The 15,854-nt window shown below is 39.0% G+C and overlaps 2 protein-coding genes across 8 annotated transcripts in view; both read left to right on the top strand.

The window, feature by feature from the left end:
* mbnl3 (muscleblind-like splicing regulator 3) overlaps nt 1-5,408 on the top strand; it is a 29,284-nt gene extending 23,876 nt beyond the window's left edge. For 6 of the 7 annotated variants that reach the window (XM_041047466.1, XM_041047468.1, XM_041047464.1 and 3 more), the window contains one exon: nt 738-5,408. In XM_041047466.1, coding sequence (XP_040903400.1) covers nt 738-755 — 18 coding nt within the window. In that variant the 3' untranslated portion in view covers nt 756-5,408. Of the gene's footprint in view, nt 1-734 lie in introns of all 7 variants that reach the window. The other variant, XM_041047471.1, reaches the window with a different exon arrangement.
* A 3,166-nt stretch (nt 5,409-8,574) lies between these two features.
* Nucleotides 8,575-13,536, top strand: rap2c (RAP2C, member of RAS oncogene family). The gene is made up of 3 exons (XM_041048218.1): nt 8,575-9,485; nt 10,442-10,727; nt 11,353-13,536. Exons 1-2 carry the CDS (start codon nt 9,213-9,215, stop codon nt 10,718-10,720), a joined length of 552 nt encoding a protein of 183 aa, XP_040904152.1. The 5' UTR covers nt 8,575-9,212; the 3' UTR covers nt 10,721-10,727; nt 11,353-13,536.
* The last annotated feature ends 2,318 nt before the right edge of the window (nt 13,537-15,854 follow it).

Raw genomic sequence — 15,854 nt, forward strand, 5'->3', positions numbered from 1 at the left:
ACGAATGTCTGCTTTTAATATTAGCCATTAAAAACTAAAGCCTGTTAAATTTTATTTTCTATCAAGCAGCAAAATTTCTATATACTGTAAAATACAGTGATTGACCTTAATACATAAAAAACACTTTTATAGTGGGGCTCGTTTTTCCTCCATTTAGAAAGCAACTTTATCTGCTGTTCATTTTTGTATGTTATGACAACTTCCACAGACTTAAACATTGGCCAAGCTCCATGATGTATCACAGTAAACATGCAAACAAGCATCACTTTTGTTTTTGTCAGTATTTCTGTTATCACAGGATTTTACAATGCCCACTCAAGCTCACTTACTGCAAATGACCTGAAAACCACAGGAGATAAATCAGGATTTTTGTGTATTTGCTACAACGACAAATCCAGTTGCAGTGCAAAATGGTTTTGCATTTTTTATTCTGTCTGCCTAGGGTCTGAATGTTTTCTGTCCTAAATGAAGAAACAATTGTTTTTTTTTTTTTTGGGGGGGGGGGGGGGGCACTTGCTTTGGTCATAATTTTAAAAAGTGAATATGGTCATGTTTAAACCGAATTGTTGAAATCTGGAAAAAACTGGCTTTTTACTTTGTGAATATTTTTCACACTAACTTCATCTTATAGAAAAATCTCCTGCTGAAGGTTATTAAAAGATGTTTGTGTCAGGTTGAACTTACCGCTCCTCCTCTCTCCCTGCTCTCTCTCTTTCTCTCTCTGTCTCCTCCAGTAGATCCCTCAGAGCTTCTGACTTCTGATCCAGTGGGGCTCCAGTGCGTTCCAATGGAAACCCATTTCTGTCCCGTCCCCAAACTGCTGATGGCGGCTCCAGTGGCGCTCAACTCAGTAAGCCTTTCCCGAAACCCCAGTTAAAGTCCCTGAAACGTGCGCAGCACCAGGGCGGTCATCTTTCTGAATGCAGCAAACATGTGCCTCACCTACAGTGCACACTGACTGAGTGGCAATGTGAAACTTCTTATGAGATGTTATGTAAGTAGTAAAGCTGCGATGGTTCACGCAATACAAGCCTGGACGTATTACTGTTGCTTTAAAACAGCCATCCTGATGCATATTGACTCGATCAGGCTGAGCAATAGAGCTCCCTCGTTCTTACAGCCATACATGCCCACACCTTAAGAGTGCAGCAGACACATGCACACGAACACACACACAAACAAACACATACACATTTAAGACTAAAAGCCCTTTATGGGTTGGAGCCATCACATGCGGCGACCCAACACATTTGACTGTTCCAAAGTCAGAAACTCTGAAAAGTAAATTCTGGAAATTCAGACCATTCAGGCGGCACCTGTGGACCTGCTGCCTGGTCTACAACCATTACGTGTTGTCAAAATGAAAGCGTGTTTCATATCATGTCTTGTTTACGTTTCAAGATGGCTACAAATGTAACATTCGTGTTGTACCATGTTATACCATTCAATTCGTTCTCATGGTCTCATCTTGCCTGATGAAACGTCAGTGTGTTGTTAATTTGTTTGTGCCTTTGATTTGTCAGCTCAGCTGCAGAGGAGACTTAGTTTCCCAAAATAATTCAATACACTTAACAGCGTACAGCAAAAGATGTTATTTGCAATTAAAGGCAATATCTGTTGTAACAAAAATGCTGTGGAGTAGCCCTTAGTTCCTGTTGTAAGAAAATCTCGTAATTACAGTGATCACCACTTGATATTGTTTCATAAGTGCTGAGTATGATTTAAATCGGTTTTTGTCCCCAGTTTCATAGTCAGTATCTAGTACTTACTGGATAACAGCAGCAAATGAGACATTACTTTTGTCATTACTTACATTTTATGCAATTACCTTAAAAAAACTGACAGGGTGACATAAAATTAGGATACAGTCACACCTATCCTAAAGGAGATGAGTTGAGAGATTTTTCAGAATGTGGCTCTTAATTTGGATTTATAATAACTGGATTTAAGACACAAACTGCCTTAAAGCAGGTGAGTTCTCCATGGGAAGGTCAGGCTCTGTATAACTCCACTAGTAATAGACCAGACAGCTCAAATTATTAAAACTGTTGGATTGAAGTGATGAATTATCTTGACTCATGACGTCTGATCAGTAATTGTTTCCTGCCTGTGATGGGTAATTGTCTGATGACTGAAAGTTTGTTTGTCCTGTTTTAACCATGACTTGATATCCAAACAAAACAAAAACAAAAAACAAAACAAAGAAAGACAGGCACATTAATCTTCACTTTTTTGTCATAACAATGAGTCTTGGCTTCAGCCACAAACCCCAATTTTCTGTGTCCAACTTTCCTGAAATCAAGACAAAAAGATATTTGTGAGGGTCAGAGCTAAGATTACAGACTTTTATAATTGGCACTTCTTAAACTTTCACACCTGATGTCAGAAATGGAAGCTGGATTTGTTTCCTGATGTTGTGCCTGAAGTCTGTGTGTGCCAAGTGGTGGTATATGCAAGGAGCTGCCCCATTCAATGCAATACCTGAATAACTCCTCCTAAGAATTGTCTCCCTTTTAAATGCAGATATGTATTTTAAAAAGGCAGTTTGTTTGTGTAATTGTCTCCTTTCATGCAGCTTTTGGATTGAATGAGTGGCACAAGATTTTTATGTTTTATGGCTCTTCAGGGAGAAAGCTTAGAACTTGAAAATGTCCTGTCTGACTTTAAAATGTGTCGTCTTTTCTACTGATGTCTCCTTTTTGTCAAAAGTCGTCAGACTCTAAAAATTGCAGCGACAGTTGCTATAACCAGAACTGGGTTGTGGCAAAGTCAGGAGATGGAGGAATAAATCATACGTTTGATGTCTGATGGTAAAAAAATTACAAACCAGTTGGACTTCTGGTTTTCAAATGTCCGCAAGGAATTGCTCTGTTGGCGTGTAAAATTGAACGTAACGGCTTTGGAAGCTGGGCTGAAATCACTTTTATCCAAATTCAAATGTGCCTCTTTCAAGTCTCCTCAAACCACAGCTGTGAGTACACTGTAAGAACAGACCAGTGCTCAAAGATAGATGTGTTATTTGGTACATTATTATAATAGTCAGTCACATCTGTACTAGTTTCTTCTCTGAGACAGCTGTGCTGTCTTATTATTAATGTAAAGAAATAAATCAGTGAGTTGTGTGAATAGTTAAGTGTGCTGAAAGAGACAATGAATCACATGTTTGGTTAGTCGGTAAATGTAGGTAAATGCTGCAGATATTACGACATTTCCCACTGAACATTATTCATTTTAAATAATGTCATTGTGTCGTGAATGTATCTAATGCAAAAACTCTATACGTGCCCTCTGAAAGACAGGCATGTGGAAATGTAATGATTCACTATATATAGACTATTTCTGGGGTCACACAGGTACCATGCTGATACTGTGTTAAGACATATTAAAGTATGTGTATTGTTATATAGATTTATATTTAATGTCAGTGGGTGGTGTGACTACTTTTAGAAATATCTTTCACTCTCAGAAAAGGTTGAGCTGAGTTGTACTTTTTAAAGTACAAATGTACATCGTTCAGGTACATTACAGTACCATTTCTTGCTGATCAGCTTTTGTACCCCAACCTTCGAAAGTAGCCAAAGTGCCCAAAATGCACCAATAAACAATGATATAATCATTGGGCAAAACTGAGAAAATCAGCTTGCTACCCTTTTTTTTTTAACACGTTTTACTTTTACGCATGATGTGGGTTGGCCAGTTCTCCCCTGTGCTGCAGTCCTTGTTTTTGCTGACTCCAACTCTTGTTCTTGGGAGACAGTTTGCAAAAGTAACTTCCAACTGTGTTCAGTGAGGGCAAGTTGGAACCGCCACTTCAGCTGAACCATTATCAGTGTGTGTCCCTTAAAGGAACAGTATGCTTATTTGCTTTGTCTTTGTAAGTTAGATGAGAAGATCAATATTGCTCTCATGTGTTAAATATAAAGCCAATTAGCTTAACACAAAAAAATGGAGGCAGGAGAAAACAGCTAGCCTTTAGTCTAAATATGACAAAATACACCTAATAACACCCCTAAAGCTCAGTGGATAAAACACTGTATCCAAGAACAGCAGTTTGTAGTTTTAGGCCAAGTTTTGTGCTGTAGCTGTTTCCTGGGGAACAACAACCAGGCGCAGTGACGTTCTGGCATCTTGTTGTTGCAGTGAGGTTGCCAGGCAACCAGCACTAAAGCTGGAGACGCTCTGCACAGAAGTCCTGGATGGTGGGATAAATTGTTGTTTGTGAAGAAAAAAAGTTACAGGATGTAACTCTCTCTAAAACCATAATCTGTCATTTTGACATTTAAGTTTTTATAAAAAAGTAAACAAGATTTAATGTGTTAATTAATGAGCCAGTAGGCCAGGACTCATTTTGAGACACAAACACATAGCATTATATTTTTATTTTGAATGTTTTGTTTTTCCTTCTGTTTATTTATTTTTCTTTTTAAGAAGAATTGAGACCAGTATTCATTCTATGTGGGACATTTCATAATTAGAAAATCTACTTGTCAATGCTCTCTGGCGGGCAGTTTGGCATCTCTGTAATACAGTTTCTTTTTACTTATTGGCCAACGTGTACAGTGATACAGATTCTATAGTTCAACCAACATACCATACAGACATGAGAGTGATATCAATCTTCTCTTCTAATCCTCAAAAAGAAAGTGAATACACGTATTCTCTAAAAACAAAAGCTGATAGATTTATTTAGAATATAATTTACTTTTTATCTACATGTGTATCAAACAGTATGTAGCCTGTTATACACCTGGTAACATCTGTAAAGCAGTATATGCTGCTTTATGTTACGGACATACACTTCTCCTTTACCTCTGTTTTTGTGAGTGATTAGCAGCTATGTTTTCTCAAGTCTCTGAGGAGTTTGAATGGAAATGTTCCTCTCCTGCTCAATGACATTGATTATTAGAATGTCCAGACAATTTGTCTAAATCTTACAGCTTTGAAAGCCTAGCTTTGTCCAGCCAAGAAAACTCCTCCCTCTAGCCTTCATCTCCTCCCCCCTTCACATCATTATGCCTTCACAAACCACCGTCCAGCTGGAAAAAAAAACAATACTTGATCAATAAACGGTGCCTCTTGAGGGCATTTGAATTTTTAAGTACATTTAGACCTATATGGATAAAATGCACAAGAGCGTGTTAGTTAGGGGATCTGCGGTGTGGCACGAGAAAAATTACGTTTTACCTCTTTCCCTTTCTCATTCTCTTGTACTTGATTTCCTTATATGCAAAATGCTCTGATCACTGTGTCTAGTGACCAGATCCTTTAGCATGTGGACAGTTAATTCAGTCCTGAGCATACTTTTGTTTCCCGGGGCACAAACAAAGGGCCTTATTTCTCGATCACTGTATAAAGATGTGATAGCTGTGTATAAAAATGACATGTATTAATGGTAAGTTAAGCTTTTTTTTTTAAAAAAAATCTGACATAAAAAAAACACAGCATGAAAATAAAAAAAAGACTCATTTATACATAGTTAATAGTTTGTGTAGACCAACAAGGAAAAAAAGATATGAAAATCATTTGTATACAATGATGGAGTCATTGTTAATGGTAATAGTTGCTGTTGCTATGGCAACAAAATGACAACATGGCTACCTTTCTATTATCCTAATTGTGAATTTTTTTCACATTAATTGAAATAACATACAACACTAACTTATTAAAAAGGGAATGTCTAATTAGTTTGTCTTGTTATTGCAACGTGATTAAATATTTTGTATGGAAAACTTAAATCCTTGTAATATCCAAAGGTCCTTAGGGGAGATCAGGTGTTTATTTTGTTTTGTTTATTTGACTTTAATTGTTTTTGTTTGTTTTTTGTTTTGTTTTGTTGTTCTTGTACATGGTGTTTTTGAGAAAAAAAGAATGGACTTTGGCTTTTAAAGCAAACACCTATCTGTCAGGGAGGCAAAGAGGCTTTTGGACTGACTGAAAGATCTTCATCTTTTTCTGTAAAATCAAACTAGTCAGCAATCCTCACAGTTCACCTCCTGCCTGCAGACTGGACAGCCCTCGCTCAGTTGTCCCTGTGTGGAGGTTTGAGTTTTCATCAGTGAGTTTTGTTTCAGTTTTGGCCAGGAGGGCGGTCCAGAAGTCTCTTCCTGCCCAGCTGTGCTGGGTGATGTTGATCCTTACTGAGGTGTAAATGAATGTGTGACGTTCACCTTGTTTGCACTTATGTACATACTGTCAAAATACTCAAAATTTATTTTGAATAAATATAGATAAAAGAGTTGATTAAAAAATCAAATCAATGTATTGTTAATGATATGTCTTATCATTTTATTACAGTACAAATGTTCGCTTTGAGGGGTCTGTTCTTTTGTTTGTTTGTTTGTTTTTGCTAGAGCCCTGTTCTTCCCCAAGCATGACATTGCCTCGCTGTAAACCATGAATGGTTTGCTTTAAAAAAAGCTTTTTGAGTTCATTAGGGGCGTTTTCTGTTCAGTAATATCTGACACTGACATCCAACAACTGAGGTGGGTCAGAAGAAATAATCAATCTGGAATATATGTAATAAACCAGTACTAACCTTATACTTATATACTCATCATAACACAAATGCAGGTGAATTCCTCTCTCCCATAATGCACCAAAATAAAGCACAGGGTAGCTCCACCTGAAGGCTGCAAAACAGCCAGGAAAAAAGAGGAGCAGATAAAAATCAAACTGTAGAGGAACATGGATGTGAGAAGTGTCCACAGCATTTTAAATTCACTTTAATTTCTGTCATTTTGTGAAATGGGTTATTCTTTGCTCCCTTGTTGTCATTATCCAAAACAACAATAAATCTGAATTCTCCTCAGGATTGTCAGAATTGCAAACAACCTGGTTTTCCAATGTTATTCTTGCATCAGCAACAACATCCTTACGCAACTTTGTTCCTGCAGATTTGGACATTTGATGCTCTTCAATTGCTCTCAAAGCCAGCGATTTTGTTGCCATGGCACTTGTCCTAGTGGTGGACTGACTGAGTCATCCTTGGTGAATCGGTTCACAGCCCTCTGACTGTTGAATATTGACTTTCAAGTGTCTGTTCGCAGAGACAGGTCTCTGTACGATGTGTACCCAAAGCTCACCAAAGCTCCTCTACTGTGAGTCACCAGCTTCCATTATCACTGCAGCATCAATGCACAGTATGGGGAAAAGTACATGTGGAGTGGTCTTAACATACTGTGGGTTTCCAGTCATCAATAATGGAAAAAGATTTTGTTTTTGTTTTGAAAATGATTTATTGTTGCCATTGTTTCAAAACAGTTTGGTTGTAATTGTGCCTTTATCATGCAAAATGTAGTTTTCCTTTTATGTTCTACATTTGAATCGACTCATAACATCACGTGTTGAGTGTGTGTAAAACATATCCCTTTATTTAAAATCCTCTGTTGGTGAGTCGTTAATACATTGGGTACAGTCACAGACTGAATGGCAACCTGCGGAAGGTGACGAGGGCCAAAGACTTGTTCAGGACTAAGCCATATGAAAAACTCTCTCTGACACACTAGGACAGACTTGAAAGTGACTGCTGTTTCTTAGTCACCTATTGCTTCACTCTGTTTTCTGCTTGTGGTGCTTGTATGTGCTGCTGTGCTACATGCCAATTTATTTTGCAGTGTATCGCTATTAAGAGTAAGTTACTGTGCCTATGATGAGTTCTGCGATTTCTGTTTGACCTTTAATAAAACACATAATTGTGAATCCTCTTGTAGTGTGATTTGTTTTTTTTTTCTACCTGTATGTTTATGAATGAAGGTTACATTTACAGTGTAAACAAGGGATTTATAATGAACATCTATAATGAACATAAATTGAAACGTCACTTAAAAAAAATCCAATCAGTTAAAGCAAGTGTTTTGATTGTTACTTGTTGAAAAGATGTAGACCACACCTTTCAGAGCCTTCCAGCTTACTGACGTGCTATAAACACCTCACTACTGATGACTAACACCTGCTACACTAGTCTGTGTTTTTTATTTGAATGAGAGACTGAGAGTCTGAGAATGAGAGTGAATGAGTGATAGAGCCCAGATCTATGCTCTTCCAAGAAGACACTGATGAGCAACAGTAACATGAAGCATAAAAAAAGTTTCATAACAAGCAACAGCAGGGGTCGCCACTAAGCACTGACACATTTGCACATACCACTACCATTTAACTAATTTCTTTTTTTCCCTTTTTTTTTTTTACCGGACCAATGTAAAAATTCATTGTACTAGATATGATTAAAACCTCATTTTCATCTGTGGTCCCCCAAGAGAGCTGTGGTGAATTAAAGCCTTACACCTTTAAAAACAGATACGACAAAACAGAAAAACAATAGTAGTTTACAGCTAAGAAACATGCCATCAGTAATCGCAGTATCAATTAAAATTTTATTGAGTTTTAAAATCAATTTTATAAGTTCGTTACATAAAAAGTAACAGTGCTGTAATGTTTGAAGAAACCCTCTTTTTTTAATGTCTGTTTGCTGTGAGGGGCTGTATTTGCTCAGACCCCTGTTCCTAAACATCTCCCTATGTACAGGCTCGCAGAAAGGAAGCTTTTATTCTGAAACAGTCCCACCGGACGTCTCGCTCTCGTTAGCGGAAGCAAAGCTGTTAGCTTCAGGAAACCCGCTGGTGGAAAAAGCTTTTCTTTCTGTAATCAAACCATCACAGCACGGAGTCTACCACACTCTGGAGCCCCAACAAACTGCAGCCAATGGACCCTCGGAGTATAATAGTGAATCTGAGGGTGGTCCGTCGATAGCACGTCTGGCTGCCGAGGCACCGGGCCGGAACCAGAACCAGGCCCGGACCGACGGACAGACATAACCAGCACTGCGTTTCGCGACGCCGGCGGGCTGGTGTGTGTTCGTGTGTCGGAATTGGCATGCTGTCTGTAGGGGAAGTGTAACGTGTATCACCGTGACTTGCTGTCTGTAGATAGGCAGCAAGTCCCCGCTGCCGGTGGTCGATGTAGAGGCTTGAGGCTCGAGCATGGGACAGCAAGCTAGCTTTACTGCTAGCTAACACCGGAGTCAACGGTCATCAACTTCTACCCGCTAAGTATGAGCGGTAGACTTGGGTTTAGTGAGTGAAGAGGGGTTATTTTACATCGTGTAACATTTGTCAGTTGATTGCTCTTTTAGAAGCCTGATAAATGTTTCTGGAGCGAGTACAGCAGTATAGCTAAGTCGTTAGCTGCTAAGTTAGCCTGCCTCCACCGCCCCAATGAAAGAGTACAAAGTTGTCGTGCTGGGCAGCGGCGGCGTCGGCAAGTCCGCGCTGACCGTCCAGTTTGTCACCGGCACCTTCATCGAGAAATACGACCCTACCATCGAGGACTTCTACCGCAAAGAGATCGAGGTGGACTCGTCGCCCTCCGTGCTGGAGATCCTGGACACGGCGGGGACGGAGCAGTTCGCCTCCATGAGGGATCTGTACATAAAGAACGGGCAGGGGTTCATCCTGGTCTACAGCCTGGTCAACCAGCAGTCATTTCAGGTACCTGTGTGTGGCAGGACACTAAACCACGCAGACACGTGGAAACATTTCATAGCTATAGGCATTTGTGATTCACTCAACGCATATAGTCAGTGTTGCTAATCTGAGCCCAGCACCATCCACATCTAACTTTACAACTCAAAACCATAATTTGGCCAAAAACTGCATAAATATAATCTAGCATCTCTCTCTACATTAGGCTGCAACTAACGATTATTTTCTCAATTAATCGATTGGTCATTTAGTCTGAAAAATGGCACAAAATTGAGTTTCCCAGAGCATAAAATGATGTGTTCAAACGTCTTGTTATATCCGATCAGCTGTCCAAAACTCAAAGTAGTTTTATTGACCATCATGTGGCCTGAAAAGGCATCAGATCTTCACACTGGAGAAGCTGAAACCAGCAAATATTGGGAATTTTTGTTTGTTAAATGGCTGAACCGGATAATTGATTGCAATTTTTTTTCCGAATCAGAATGAGTTTTATTGGCCAAGTTTTTGCATGCAAACAAGGAATTTGACTCCGGTTTTTCTTTGCTCTCAGCCAGTACAGAACAATTCAGTGCTTTATTAATCTTATGATAATATGATGCTGTCACTGTAAATTGGCAATTGACATAATTATATAAGCAGTTTTGTTGTACTTGGTATATTGCAAAACAATAAATGATTACATACTTCAATGTATTTATAACTTTAGAACTTTTAAACTAGAAAGTAGTTCTAAAAGGAAGATGTATTATGGGGCTTAACGTCTACATTATTTGTATGTCTGCATTTCCTTTTTTGCATTGTGTTTTTGGAAAGAGAAATCATCAGTCTGTATGTGTATGTAAGCATGTTTCTGACTTTTTTGCTTATACTTGGTTCCACTGTTGTTAGTTTTACCACTGATAAGACTTTCTTTGTAGTGGAACTGGGACACAAATTTAGTGTTATACTACTCCTGTTTTCAGGACATCAGACCGATGCGAGACCAAATAGTGCGAGTGAAGCGCTTTGAGAAGGTGCCGTTGATCCTGGTTGGGAACAAAGTCGACCTGGAGTCTGAACGTGAGGTTGCCGGGTCGGACGGACGAGCTCTGGCTCAAGAGTGGGGCTGCCCTTTTATTGAAACTTCTGCTAAGAGCAAGACCATGGTGGACGAGCTGTTTGCAGAGATCGTCCGACAGATGAATTATTCCACGCTGCCGGAGAAGCAGGAACAGTGCTGCACCGCCTGCGTGGTACAGTGAGGAAGAGGTATGAGGGCTTGCATCCATTCCCATCTTCTTTAGTCAGGCTGCATTCATACTTGGGTTGCTCCAAAGAGCTCACAAGCACAGCACAGTTGGCCACTCACTAATTTTACAAAATGTGATAAAATGTCTCTGCAGTGCCTGTGTAAAAATGGTTCACGAGCTGAGGAGAAATGTGACACATGGATGACTGTGGCGTTTCAGTGCAGTGTGAGGGAGAGGAAAAATTCGGCTGGAAGTGCGAAAGATGAGTGGGCGGTGCTGCACCGCGCAAACTGTTGGTTTAGTTTGTTATCATAAGATCGCAGAAAGTATGCGCCACGAAGAACACAACTGTCTGAGCAGCTCAGGGTCTGGAGAGGAAAAAGACCCCGAAGAGCAAGAGGCTAATGAAGCAGACAGTCCTGTGAGCCCAGCTGTAGACAGAGGAAAATGTAACATCCTGAAAAAGAAATTATGTTCCAAAACAGGAAGTTCACTTTAGATGCTGTCAGAGATGTTGCCTATGTGAACCACTTCCAGCACAGATGCCAGTTTTGGCTGTGTAAACCTGTTGTATTGATCGCTTGTTTTGTATTTTTCTTTCTCTCTCTCTCTCTCTCTCTCTCTCTCTCTTTTTTGTTTAATAGATGTGCCGTTTGTCTGGATCACCACAAGCATTTTGATGGACCTTGAGACAACCTGACTTTGACCCTATTGACAAAAACTTACCACTGCTGGTAAAGTTTCTGTTCACGGTGGTTTCTGACTGTCGATCACAGAGCATCTGACAGGAAAGACGTCAGTCCTATTTTTGATATCATAACTGTTAGAAGACGTTTCTGCTGCAACCTTAACGGCCTTTGCAATGACCCAGAATGGAGTCAGACAGACAGACTTGGCCACCTGTGAAAATTTCTTTTTCTTTTTTTTCCCTTTTTAGTCAGAGGTATACCAGAAATAATAAGCAGGAGTGTTTGTGAGGTTGCAGCTTCTTTCTAAAGCTGCTTTAATCACTATTATATACTTTATTATTACTTGTATTATGTCTGAAGTTTGGAATTTGACAAAGTATTTCATAATATTGAAACATTTTGACTTTTAAGCGTGCATACTTCGACCAGTTTGCTGCCCAGGTGTACTGCTTGCTTTATACTGAAAATCTTGTCAACTGACACAAACCACAGCAGTATGTATTATGAGTTTCTTAACTTCAGGAAACTCAGACAGGATGTACGACTTTGTGTATTAAACGGTCACTTTATCCAGCACTCTGCTCCACTGCCCTGTGGTTCTAAAATTGACCATTTTTCTTATTGCAGTAGCCTGAAGTAGCTAAACTCCTCTGAAAACATGGATGCTCAAAATTGAAAATGTTCCTACTAAATCAACTTGAAGTGATAAGAACGAGCCATTTTACTGTTTTTAGCCTGAATTCTGTCAGTCTCTCTACGAGGCACGAACCGCGTGGACGCAGGTCTTCCATTTTCAGTTTTCCCGAGGAGTCTCTGTAGGAGAATGATTTTGGAACGACCAAAGGAAGCTCACATTGCATATTTGTGTTTGACTACATGATGTGTGTTGCTTTAAATCTGGGAGACGCTGATTTCTTGTCATTAAATAACTCCCGCTGCAATGTGGTTTGATAAAAGTTCTGGCACACTTAATCAGATTTAACTTTGTAATGTTCTTTTTCTTATAGTAACCTATTTATTAAAAACTAATGACATGGGTAGCCAGTTTTAAACTTTTAATTTTATACTAGTTCTTGCTTTTTGTGACTTTTCACAATTCATGGTATATTTGTTTTTTGTTTGTTTTTTTTGCTTTTTCTGAAGCTGAGAATTTAACAGAGCCTTAAATAATTTCTGTTGCACCCTGGTCTCATGTTTCTTTTTTTGTTTCCTCACAGATAAACAGCTTTCATCATTTGGTAATAAACATTCTGGCCTTTCTGCTTTTGTCATGGGACAAAGTTAGAGTATTATCTTTGATTGATGCGCAACCAGTTCTGTGTTACTGATGCAAGTTTTCCTCCTGTCGACCTCGAAACCAGCAACAAAAAGACCCAAGTTCAGTTTTTGCCTTTTTTCATCTCCCCCTCAAAGTTGCCTCATGCTCGGGGGAAACCATGAAAGACATTTTTAATCATTTTCAGGCACTTCGAACAAATCGATTATTTGGGGAAGTAATTGGCAGATAAATCGTTGTTGACGATAATCATTAGTTGCAGCTGTATCTACATGGCCATGCTGCTATGACAGATGTAAATCCTTGTGTTAAATTAAAGGATAGGTTCACATTTTTTCAGTTGTCTGAAAACACTTGCTTCCCCTGCTTATTTTTCCCAAAAAGTCTGTCAGGAGAAAAGGCAGAACTCCAGAATCACGTTTTGATGTTTTGGGCGAATTTTACTTGCAATTAATGAGCCAATATAAAAATCTAGATGTGGCTGTTATCGGAGGCAGAGCATCTAAGTAAAGTTTAGTGCAGGAGAAATGCACCTGTTTCCTCTTAAGAGCTCAATACTCATGTGCCCATTTGTATATTGTATATATGTATATTTTTGGTTGGTGTGAGTGTTAGTCCTGTCTGTACTGTCTGCAAAGAAATCCCTTCTTACCAAGATTCAATTGTAAGTGATGGGATATGAAGTTTTTAGCAGAAAAAAAGAGAATTTTGTCCAAAAAACGCAGTAACTGAAAGATGCTCAGTTCATACGGTGAGCTCTGACTTCTTAAGCCTCAAGTTCATTTCAACAAAACTTAAGGTTGATTTAAAAAAAAAAAAAAAAAAACTGTTGATTTCAACTCCCATTAATATCATGATATGAAGTGATCAATTTTTGTCTGTGACCAATAACTTTTTCCATGTACGTATGAACATGAGTATCATTTTTAGACAGGCTTGAAAAAATGTGAACCTATCCTTTAAACTGTTGTTACCTTATTTTTTTTTTTTGCAATTTTGTAAAATTCCAGCAACTAAAACAGTACATCCACATCTCATTTCACTTCACACTGTTCTGTTTGAAATATAACAAAAATGTATTATTGTTAGTTGGATTACTAGTAAATACCGATATATATTTATAAGTTAAATGTGAATATGATTTTGTTTAACTACCACGCATAGAGTAATATGAGCCCACGTACTGATGTGATGTTTCTGGTTATATCTGGGGAAGAGAAAACAGAACTTTAAAATGTTTTCTCAAGCTTCATTGTCTAAAAATACCACCACCCTTTCCACTTCCTTGTAGCTTTATTTGTGTGTGTGTGTGTGTGTGTGTGTGTGCGCGTGTGTGTGTGTTTTCATGCCCCAGTCTGGCCAAGTGTGGCCACGTTTGTGTGTGCTTTGCAAGTTTTCTTTTCTTGTATTTGTCGCATGTTAAAAAACAACAACAAAAAACGCTGTAGTTTTCACATCCCACAGAGCACGGATCAGGCTCCTCTTCCTCTCGCTCTGCAGTTGTCAGGGCGAGCTGCTGGGTGCTCGCTGAGCCTTTGCAGGGTTAGGTAGTTATAAAGCATTTCATTAACTGATCTCTAATTGGACAGTAAAAAGAGGAATCATACACTTTACAATTGAATTAATTCTAAAATAGACGTGTTACTTAAGTTATATCAGTGATAATGAGAAAACTCTTAAAATACATACAAACACATGAAAGATTAAATCAGTGGCTCCTCTCACATAAAGGCAGTGTGTAGTTGGGCCCTTTGTGATGTGATGTTTCAGATGTTTATGACTAAACTTCTCGGGTCACATCAGAGAAAAGATCAGAAAATTCCACGACCTCTCAGATTTATCATGTTACCCTCTGGAGGGCATTTCATTCCACGATGAGTCCTTTTAGTTTTGGTCTTTTACTGATACTTTAAGTGTACCAAAGACATATGAAGTCAAAGTACTACCAGCAGTGATAATGTGACCCTGGAGCCCAGCTTTCATTGTCAAGCACAAACTTTAATGCCCTGATTCCCCTCTGGAGCTCCATCAGCAGGTTCGCTGCTCTACACCTGCATGTTCCAGGTACAGGAAATAGACTTTCATGCTGTATTTGCAGGCATGCTTGCTTGGCATAAATTGAAAGGACAGTAACTCTTTGAAAGAGACATGACTCTTTTTCACTGTCGCAGTTTGTCTAATCTACAGTGGGCAAGAGTTGTGTCCCAGGTGTCAGAACAATTCACTCTGTACATGATATGAGACGTCTGGAGTGACATATTGACCTAGAAAATTAATTCTGTGAGAAACTGGTTTGTGGTGAACTGAATCCTGGATCTGTACACATCCTCGAGCAACCAACAGTCCAGTCAGAGCTCAAAGATGAGTACAGTTCACGTTCCTCTGCTCACCTGAGTCACCACCAGACATTTGTCTCTTTTCCATGTTGCTATTTGTCATGTCAGACATATTCTTTTTAATGCACTCGAGCAGAAACAGCTCAAAGCTGGACTTGATATAAACAGCATTAGACATGGCATACCTTGTTAACCTTGGAGTTGATGTAATAATTTTTTTTGTTGTTGTTGTCATGGCTTTGTCTTATAGTTGAAACCTCCCTTTACACCGTAGGAGGAGCCTCTTTCTTATCATGTGAATGCTGCTCCTCAAACTGCTCATAACATGGATGAATTTCAGTTTAGTCCTGAGCTTTGGAAACATTCATCTGGTCCTATTAACTTTTTTTTCCCTCTGCTTTTCCCTTCAGCTATGGATAATTGGAGCTTCCACCCCCCATTCCCTCTACACTGTGTTTGTTCTCTGTCACCTTAAACACAGTAAACAGCCGACTACACAAAGCAGCTTAATCATAGTTTGCCAATAGCTGCAGGAACCAGCCGGTACTCCCAGTCTAGTACTTGTCTGTGATCATTTAATTTAACATAAATTAAATTAGAAATATCCAGCACATGAGCAAAATATCAACTGGAATACTAAAGGTCCTCAAAGTCAAGATATGAATAACAATGAAGATCTGAATAAAGATTTTCTGTTTATCAATACAGCCTTTTCACCATGTGCCCAATGTGCTTTCTGTAATTTTAAATGTTTTTTTAAGAAGCCACAATGGTCATGAAAAGGAAGCGACATCCACTGCAGTTATTTTAAACTGTAGATTTCTTCTAAATTATTTACCAGAGAT

The sequence above is a fragment of the Toxotes jaculatrix genome, chromosome 10 (assembly GCF_017976425.1).
Source record: "Toxotes jaculatrix isolate fToxJac2 chromosome 10, fToxJac2.pri, whole genome shotgun sequence".
Classification (NCBI taxonomy): Eukaryota; Metazoa; Chordata; class Actinopteri; family Toxotidae; genus Toxotes; species Toxotes jaculatrix.

Bases quoted from the DNA above. Each gene is read 5' to 3' on its own strand.
- rap2c (XM_041048218.1), top strand. From the start codon at position 9,213: ATGAAAGAGTACAAAGTTGTCGTGCTGGGCAGCGGCGGCGTCGGCAAG. The intron at 9,486-10,441 runs GTACCTGTGTGT...TCCTGTTTTCAG, and splicing joins TCAACCAGCAGTCATTTCAG to GACATCAGACCGATGCGAGA.